Raw genomic sequence first — 10,241 nt, 5'->3', positions numbered from 1 at the left:
GAGCATGTGTATTATGTTATTTGGTATATCTTTTTTATGTTTGTGTTCCCAGACTATATCTAAAATGTATAGTTCCACACCTTTTAGTTCTGTTGATCATGGCATATTGCATGTGTATTATGTTATTATGTATATCATTTTTATGTTTGTGTTCCCAGACAAGATCTAAAATGTATAGTTCCACACCTTTTAGTTCTGTTGATCATGGCATATTGCATGTGTATTATGTTATTTTGTATATCTTTTTTATGTTTGTGTTCCCAGACTAGATCTAAAATGTATAGTTCCACACCTTTTAGTTCTGTTGATCATGGTGTATTATGTTATTACGTATATAATTTTTATGTCTGTGTTCCCAGACTAGATCTAAAATGTATAGTTCCACACCTTTTAGTTCTGTTGATCATGGTGTAGTGCATGTGTATTATGTTATTTTGTATATCTTTTTTATGTCAAGCCATCTTATTTTACGACCTTAATATTTTGGAGTTTTAGATTTCACACATAGGATATTGGTTTTACAAATTAAATGTTTTTTAAACATATTTTATAGTTAATTTATAATGTATGTGGGATGAAAATGTTTTAACTTTTACAGTTGTTTTTTTTTAAAGATTTACAACCTGTTTTAATAGGTTTACCAATTACAAGCTTCTGACATGAAGCAGTCTGGAGAAATTGTTATTCACTTTCCTTGGAATCCTGTCTGTCTGGCTGTGGACTGGGTGGGAAATAAACTGTACATCTGTGATGCTGTAGGCCAGAAAATAGACCTTATGGAACTGGAGGGTGACCAGCATGCCATAATCATCAGCCACAAATTATCCTCTCTATTAGACATAACTCTGGACCCTACAGTAGGGTAAGTGAAGGAGGGTCTCTTGAAGAGAGTAGCAGGTTTACTGACGTTTTGGGAACAAGAATGGTTCATTTATTGTGTACTGTGGGTTTGTTTTGTGCATTAGTAAATACTGTGGCAACAGTTGTTAAATAGTATTCTGTATACAGTTTAATGAAACCTTAAATAACAGGAAGATTAAAATAGTTTTAACAGTGAGTTACTCGATGATTAACCTTAATGTTTTACACCTTGATATATTTCCGTTTCTAATATAAGCATGAGATTTCATGGTTTTATCATATATTATACCTCAGTGAAATATTATGTTTCTGTCAAAGATTAAATATTCTAACTTTTTTAATTGGGGTCTTTTTGTATAATTCCTTCTATGCTTTATATTATATTGTATGACAGTATAAACTCTGGAAATAAAAACCATTTGTTATCATTACTTCAGAGGGTAAAATGTAAGAGAATGAATAACCCAATACTGTGGACCATGGCAGGAGTTCTCTGTTTTAATTCCACAAACCTACTGCTTAATTTATTATAAGCTAATATAAACGTCCGAACAGAGCAAGCTACGTGCTTAAAGTGAAACTAAAGTTCAACCTGATATTGGTCATAACTATAGCTAATCAAATATACTTCTTTTACTTTATTATTTATAAAGAGTTATTTATTATTTTGGTATTCCACCTCCCTCTTTTGTGGCCAATCTTTACTGTATGTGATGCTATTATTCTCGCAGTTGCAAATTGCTAATTTGCTCATTAAAACACATTTTCTTTATGATTTTTTTAAAATGTAAGAATGTGTTTCTTAAACTGACATATCTCACCTTAGGACACATTAGGATTCATCTTTAATTTCAGACGTTGCATGCCAGCAAAACTTTGAGGGTCATTCCATAGTCAAAATGTCTGTCTATGGGTGTAATATTTTGCATTCTGTCTTCTGAGCTGTTAGTAATTTTTTATTCCTGTGCATTTGTGACATAAAAGTAATTTTTAATCTGATTAAGAAAAAGAAATGTAATGTAAGTTAATGGAAAATAGATTCTAGCCAGTGTCTCTGGGATCCCACACAATGTGTGAGCATTTGATCTGTTTCTACCTTGCTGTGGGTAGATCATTATGACTGCTCCACTAGACATTTCTCTATCCTATATAGTGGAGTAAGCTACTGTTTAGTTATTTAATACAAACCATTATAAGGCAGCTTGGAAAACTTTTCATGTTCATATTAAATGTTGATTTTTCTATAATTTTCTTTCCATAAGTTTTAAGTTAATTATATTGTCAGTATTAACAAGTTTCTTTGTACTATGTTTAACATTTTGTTCCAGTTTTCCAAATGGTTATTTTGTTTACTATTTCATAACTAACACTGCCTTATAACCTCTCCTTGATTATTCCAGACTGATGTTCTTCAGTTACGATGATAAGGTTGACAAGGCACATATGGATGGTTCTAATAGAAACTCTATTGTCGACTCTTTCATATACAAAGCTTCAGGCCTTACCATTGACTATGTTAACAAGCTACTTATTTGGTGTGACTCACTGCTGAACCAGATAGTGGCTGTTGACTATGATGGCAAAAAAAGGCATGTATTTTATTGTAACTGAGTAAAAAGTTTTTATGTTTTAGATTTTAATGATGTTTTGTATAATGTTTCCATAAAATTAGTCAACTCCTTAGTTTTTTAACAAATTTGTCTTTAACTTGAAATTTTGAGATGAGTAGGGTTGCAGTTACAATGTTCTGAAGTAGTGTAGGGTCAGCTATATTGATGAACCTCATTTAAAGTAAATGCAGCTGAAACCAAAGACTTCTTTAATTGTTTGTTTCAGGCACACAATTGTTAGAGGTAGTAGTGTGGTCCCTTTTCCAAGCAGGCTGACTGTGTTTGAGAACAGTGTTTACTGGACTGATGGTAGAAGACAAGGTGTGATGCGGACCCATCTTTTCAACAGTTCTGAAAGTGTTGATTTCATTTATCATGACAAAACACTACTCAAAGGTCCAAAAGCCATCAAGTTTTACCATCCTCTTCGCCAACCACCAGGTAACTGATCTCTAATTATTCAAACACATTTCTTATAAGTTCCATTTCAGAATGAAGTTTTAAGTATGTAAGAGTCTATATTAGACAAATGTAGTTATGTAATGCTGATGCACATCTAAAGCAAAAAAATGTAGTGTACAGTGTATAATTAAAAATTATAGTTAAGTATAATGCAGTTTAAAGTCATATTCCAAGTTTTATTTAAATTACTGTGAACATTTATAGCATTTTAATCAACTAAAATTATATTCTGTAAGATGTTTCATCAAATTACCTTTAATAAACATCCAAGCAGTAATTAGCTAGATTTTCTCATCTGTAGTTTTCTTCAAAAGGGAAGGCATGTAACTGACTAAAAAATTTTGTGAAGTTCCATTAAACATTAAAAAAGAAAAAAAAAGTTGAATTTAGGTTTATTGTAAATAGACAAAACAAATACATGTGAATTTTCATTAAAAGCCAGAAAATCACATAAGAAATTGCATTAAGTATTTATAAATAGTAATCATAAAACATAAGAATGATCTTAAATTAGTGTAAGTAGAATTAGTAGAAAAAATACTTCATGAGTTTAACTACTGCCAAAACCTCCATTATGTAGTTAATATTCTAAACATTTTATGATGAGAAGTAATTTAAGAATGAAGAAATCCCATCAGAGTTTTTTTGTAAATTCTATTATGTGATATTATTCACTTGGGAATAATACCAGATATTAAAGTAGTTAATTAGTAAAATTTGAAGTAATTTAAGAATGAAGAAATCCCATCAGAGTTTTTTGTAAATTCTATTATGTGATATTATTCACTTAGGAATAATACCAGACATTAAAGTAGTTAATTAGTAAAATTTGAAGTAATTTAAGAATGAAGAAATCCCATCAGAGTTTTTTGTAAATTCTATTATGTGATATTATTCACTTGGGAATAATACCAGACATTAAAGTAGTTAATTAGTAAAATTTGAAAATGATAAATAAATGACCAGAGCTAGTCATGTTATATTGAATCTTGCTTTAGTGACCAATCCATGTGAAGTTAATAATGGCGGCTGTGAGCATATGTGTGTTGTGACCCCGAGTGCTGAAGAATATGGTCTTGGTTATCGGTGTGTTTGTAGCATTGGCTTTGAGATCTCACCAAATGGGAGATCGTGTACTCGTAAGTTTCTTTGTATATTCTTGCATTCATTATATTTTTTTATGATTAGATTCTGTAAGCTTCAACTTCTTTCAAACAATTATTAACCAATACAAAATATCTTAATTTAAAATACATGTTAATAATAAAATTACTAAAGTACTTATGGTAAGGTTGTAGCTGTCAGGTGTCAGTCATTGTTGTGGTTACTCTAGGCGATAATATAGGTTACTAACCATAAAAACAACACAAAAACTTTTTTGTTGATGTCACTATGCCTTTGACTGCTTCTTAGCAGGTATAATAATTTTTGAATTAAGAAAAGGGCATAAATTGAAATCATGAAAGTAATTCAATTCGAGTAATTTGTTCAAATGAAAATAAACTGTATAAAAGACAATTTTAATATTTTGGTCACTATCAGTTGAATTGTTTCCTGAAGATGTGTTTCTTCAAGGGATTTTCACAATCAGGTATCATCTAAGCTGTGTGGAAACATTTCATCTCAGAAGACTGTGTAGGACTGAAGAGGACACATGAAAGTGTCAAACTAGTTTCCTAGTCTTTGTACAGGTAGACGATCCCAAATCCAGCAATTCGAAAATCGGAATGTTCCAGAAACCAGCTATTCTGGTGAACACTCCATTACCTTGGAGAAATTACTTATACCCAGACTTTTTCTGGGTAGTGATGCTCACTTCCAACTTGTCATTAAGAAAATTGCACTAAAAATTAGTGTGCAAATAAGTAAGTAAAAATTTCTTTTGGGTTTAATTCTAGATTAAATTACCGGTATAGCTACTTTGCTTGGGGGGGGTCAATGCAGTACACGTGGTCTCAGTTCAAACCTGCCCTTCGGTTGTGCAGCCGTTTCTCTGTGTTAACTTGAAATTTTACCCCTTTGGTTATCGGGAAAATGTCCAAAAGACAAGTAAATAACAACCTTTATATATATATATATTTCGTACTTTATTTATATCATCTATACAAACCAGGCCGGACAACCCCAAAACTAGAAAAATTCCAAAATCCGACATGACTCGGGTCCTAAATATTTCGGATTTGGGATCAGGTACCTGTATTAATGTTTTGTTCCAAATACATGTATTTATTTCATTAATCTCTACCTGTTTTTACTATTAACAATTGCTTATGAAATAATTTTTTCCCTTAAAAAAATCTTTTTTCAGGTGTTGAAGAATTTCTTTTATACTCTCAGCAAACTTTTGTTAGAGGAACAATTCTCAATCCTGTGGGGGAGGGGTTTACTGATGCTATAATACCAATAGTGAGTAAACCTGCCAGATATGTTGGCCTTGACTTTGATACTCACCGTGGATACATTTATTACTCTGATGTAATCTTGGATGTAATTTATAGAATCAAGACTGATGGAACAGGTAAAATAAGAAAATTCAATATTTGATGAGTACTTTTATCAAAAAAGAAATCTTGCAACTAAATTTCTTTAATGTGAAGCAGAAGTTATGGAGTGTTATTTGAATAACACATGCTATTGCATTTTTTTCTTATAAACAAAATAGTTTAGAGAAAATATTACTTTTACTCTCAAGTTATTAATAATAATAATAAATTTATTTCTGCCAAATTATTGCTCACTACAAATTCTGAAAAACGAAAATGCCGAATGTAGTAATAACAAGTTTCTCTGTTTTGATGGAAATAATAATATAAATTAAAAACTTGAATGAATTGCAATTAACTATTATAAATAACTTTTAAACTCAAGCAAACCCAACAGCTAAAATCAAATGTGCTTAACCCATTAACTGCTGCAGGAGCAGCTCAGTTGTCATTTTCTGACTCGCAGATAAAACTGAGTTGTCATCAGTCACAATAAAATGGTAATTATTGTCATTCACATAGAGTTATAGTTATGTATGTGCGATTGACGGATATTTCCGTCATTCGCAGCTGAGCCACAGAACTTCAATGACGGAAATATCCGCCATCTGCAGTTAATGGGTTAAGTATAAAATAAGTTTAGGCCTAACATAATTTAATGTTAATGTTTAGTCTGAAGGAATTTTTTAATACAGTTCAAGTGAAGTTGAATAATGATTGTAATTTGTAATTCAAGGCAATAAGATATAACTCACTTCAATTATATTTTATTAAACCAGTTCTTGCACAATCAGGACATCATTTCTGACCATTTAGAGATATTATCTATAACCAAGGGTTGTAAAAATCCTCTAACCAGATGACTACCATATTTTTTGGTAGTGTGGTTCTAGTTGCATGTATGTGAAGTCCAAAGGTAAATTTAATTATTCACAATTTACAAAAATGCTAACAGTTATTATTTATCTTTCAATTAATCGTCAAATATCTACTGTCATTGAATGATTTTTGAGATTAGTGACCAGTTTATTGTCAATAACCTAATCCATTGTAAGAATGATTTATAAACACATGACTCACTTATTGACAAAAAAAAGGGGCAAGGTTCTCTTAAATGTGGGACTGCCATGTGGTTATTTTTATCTTTTTTGTATATGTAGAGTGGATAACCTGCCCAAAGATTTTCATTATGTCAGGATTACTAGTCTGTCACATATTTGCATGGTTAACCTTCCTGAAGATTTTCGTATCTTCATATATGGTTTAGAAATTACATTATTCATAGTCTTGTGATAGAAGCCATTGAACCAAGTATATATATTTGCTATGCATAGTAGATTAGTCATTATAGTGAAAAAAACATACATAATTGGACTCGTATGATTTTAGTTTGGTCTAGCACATTTCTCATGCCTGCTAATTTTAGGCTAGTACATCAAAAACATTTTATATCTCCCTGCTTTAACCATTATGAATGGGTTTTTCTGGCTTCTGTCAACATGGCCCATGAAAGAACAAACAAAGATAGTATTTCTAACCAAAGTAAATTAGGATTTGAATCCTCACTCGACATGGTCCGTGTCTATTTACAATAATCTTACTGAAAATAACGTTTCCCCATTGTAACGAGATTTATGACAACATCGCTTCTTTATTGTCCAATGTAAATACACAGAGACATTTCATGGCTATTGGATGAGTTAAATATTAAAAACATATCACTGTGTCAAGTTATTATTCTTTGTTATCATTGGCTGTTCCTCCCATTGTGTTGAGATTTGTGACAAGACCCCCCCCTCTTACTCATTTAACATAAATGAACAAAGAGATATTCCATAATTGTTAGGAAAGTTTGATTTAAAACCATATTAGTACTTTAAGGTATAATCTCTATCATAATTTTCAAGCTTTTGTTTTGTTTCATGTTAGTCAAAAACAGAAATGAGTTGGGTAGACATTAAATACCAAAGAATGAAGGAAAACAACTGACCACATATTGGGGTTTCACCCACACTTGTAGCTCTGAACCTAACGTTTACAAAGCTTTTGTTAGTGTCAATGTCTTTTCTTTTGCATCTGTTGTACTTGACCTTTATTTTTAAATTTCAATTAATTCATTTTTTATGAGTGATTAATGACACAGATTAATTCCTAGTATAATTGTTTTACGTTTTCTATTATTCTTGTGAGCCATTCATTAATATTTGTACAGTTATTTTATTTCACCTTTTACTAAATGAAAGCATCATCATTATTCACATTTTTGATCCAGAACTCAATAATTACTTTCTTTTCTTACGACCACTCAGAAATATTTCTGATTTAATCTATTATGGGTTTTCTTTGTGAAGGAGATCATGTCTGAGTTGCTGATAGAATCTTTTAAAGTCCTTCTTAACATTTGGCCAGAATTTTTCATACACAGTTCATTTAGTTTCTTTCAAGGTATTTTCCTCAGATACCTTCTTGTTGACTTCCGTGCCTTCTACTACATAAATATGTCGGACTACAGACTGTATTTTGTATTTAGTATTTAGTTAATTTTACATTATAGGTTGTTATTCTGAGATGTGTCATCTTCACCAGAGCTATTGCTTTTTTTGGAACTATAATCATTTAAAACATCATCATTATCAATGCTATCTTTGTTCTTAGAATTGTTTTCATCACATCTATCTAAAAACATCCCCTTTAGTGGAACTGTAATCACTCAGATCATCATTAGTGGTATCTATTTTCCCAGAATTGTTTTCATCACAGATATCGAAAGATATCCATTTTTATGGAACTGTGATCACTCAGAGTATCATCATCATTAATGGTATCTCAATTCCCCAAATCCCTAAATTGATTTGATAAGAGATATCCAAAAATGTTCCCTTTGAATGGAACTGTTTTCACACTGACTTCCTTTCTCATTGAATATTTCTTTTCTTCCCAGCATCACTTATTTTTAATGATGTGTACCTTTTGTTTTTACTTAAATGAACTAAGTATGAATATTAAAACTGTTTGATTATGATATACAGGAAAGGAAAATGTGCTTGTATCACAGTATGAAGGTATGGAAGGCTTGGCTCTGGATTGGATCTCCAACAATCTTTACTATATTAAGAGCAAAAAAGGAACTTTAAATGTCATTTCCATGAATAACTATCAAAACAGAAAGACACTGATTGACAACCTGAGACATCCTCGTGCCATTGTAGTTCATCCTAACAGGGGGTTGGTATTGATGTTTGTTACATTTGTACTTTTTGTGAGTTCACTTGGATTCAATAAATAAATTATTAGTAATGTTGCTGTATGTTATTATGTAGAAAGATGCTAACATTTTTCTTAACTTGTATTGTGCAGTGTGACAGAAGAAGGAATCACCTTTTGTTTTAAACTGAGTTTTTCATTATATAGAGCAGTGTTTCTTAACCACTAGTCCATGGATTGGAGGTGATCTGTTAGAACACCTTGCCACCCAATAGGATTTAGCAATAACAGAAAAAACGAAAATTAATACAATATTCATTTATAAATCATATGTATTTTGTTGTACTTGCATTTTAGAGGTCTGCAACAATTTAGAGAGGCAGCAAGCTGGTCCATGTTATTGAAAGGGTTAAGAAACACCAATCTAGAGGCTTCTTGATACTTTTAATCTTTACTATGTAAATACACAAACAGTGCTGATTTATAATAAAGAACATAATTTGTTTTGTAGTTACCTGTTTTACTCCGAGTGGGATCAACCAGCAAAAATCAGCAGAACATATTTAGATGGGACAAATTCACTGATGTTCCATGGGATTATTCTAGGTTGGCCAACTGGCTTGAGTATTGACTTTATGAAAGATCGTCTCTATTGGTGTGATGCTTTACTTGCTCACATTCAGCATGCTAATCTTGATGGTACTGATGTCCAAACAATAAGTTCTTCAATGGTCAGGCATCCATTTTCACTAGTTATCCATAATGGTAAGTGAAACTTTAAAATTTTCCACAAAATGATTAGAATTTTCAATAAATCTGTACTGAATTTCAACTTTTGGTGAATACAATTAATTGATAAATATTTAGTGTTGATAGTGCTTATCTGCAGATTTCTGTTGGTTCTTTATTTCAACTTTTGAGAATGTATTGTCATATGTTCACAGTGTCAGAAGTATATAGACCAGTGGTCCCCAATTGTTTTCCACATTGGGCCAGTTCAGATGATGTTCCTAAAGCCAAAGGCCAGGCCTGAGCTTGTTGGGGAATAAGTCATTCCTTAAATACAAATTTGCTTACCTTTGCAATATCTGTCTAATCACAGTGTGGGCCATGACTCAAGCTTTTGAGGATCTGGTTTGTGGGAACCACTGACATAGACTGTTGACTGAAACCATCATGAAGCTGTATCCAAAGCAAAAAGTCCATAAAAAATGTACAGTTTTCAGTTTTTTTAACTGTTTAACCCTTTCAAGACGGGTCATGGGTAAAAGGCCATGTTGTCTCATTTGTTGACTCGCATTCAAAATTTTATTGAACTACTATTTCATGAATTTTTGTCAATAACTTTGGTATCAAACTGTAGATTATAATTCAAATTTTAGTACTATATATTACTCAATTTCTTAATTTAAAAGCAAAAATTAAAAAACACAGATAAACATTGATTTTTTTTTGTGTGACACGTGGTATGTTGAATGTAGCACTGGTTCTAATTAGATGTTTGTGAAGTCAAAGAGTTTATAGTTTCATACGAATTAGAAACTTAAATTGCCAATACTTACAATCTAGAATATAAAATAAGAGCCTGTTATCATTTCAATTTGCTAAGATATTGCTCATG

At 31.4% G+C, this 10,241-nt stretch overlaps 1 protein-coding gene across 1 annotated transcript in view; it reads left to right on the top strand.

Annotated features, from left to right (window-relative positions):
* Positions 1 to 10,241, top strand: part of LOC106466025 (low-density lipoprotein receptor-related protein 2-like) — a 91,213-nt gene that overhangs the window by 4,109 nt on the left and 76,863 nt on the right. Inside the window, exons 4-10 of the mRNA XM_013926273.2 lie at positions 636 to 862; positions 2,262 to 2,450; positions 2,698 to 2,912; positions 3,932 to 4,072; positions 5,242 to 5,451; positions 8,446 to 8,641; positions 9,132 to 9,385. Of these exons, the coding sequence (XP_013781727.1) occupies positions 636 to 862; positions 2,262 to 2,450; positions 2,698 to 2,912; positions 3,932 to 4,072; positions 5,242 to 5,451; positions 8,446 to 8,641; positions 9,132 to 9,385 (1,432 nt within the window). The remainder of the gene's footprint in view (positions 1 to 635; positions 863 to 2,261; positions 2,451 to 2,697; positions 2,913 to 3,931; positions 4,073 to 5,241; positions 5,452 to 8,445; positions 8,642 to 9,131; positions 9,386 to 10,241) is intronic.

Source organism: Limulus polyphemus, unplaced genomic scaffold (genome assembly GCF_000517525.1).
Source record: "Limulus polyphemus unplaced genomic scaffold, Limulus_polyphemus-2.1.2 Scaffold2126, whole genome shotgun sequence".
Classification (NCBI taxonomy): domain Eukaryota; kingdom Metazoa; phylum Arthropoda; class Merostomata; order Xiphosura; family Limulidae; genus Limulus; species Limulus polyphemus.
The sequence above is the reverse complement of the archived record's forward strand: the minus strand, read 5'-3'. Positions and strand labels throughout refer to the sequence as shown.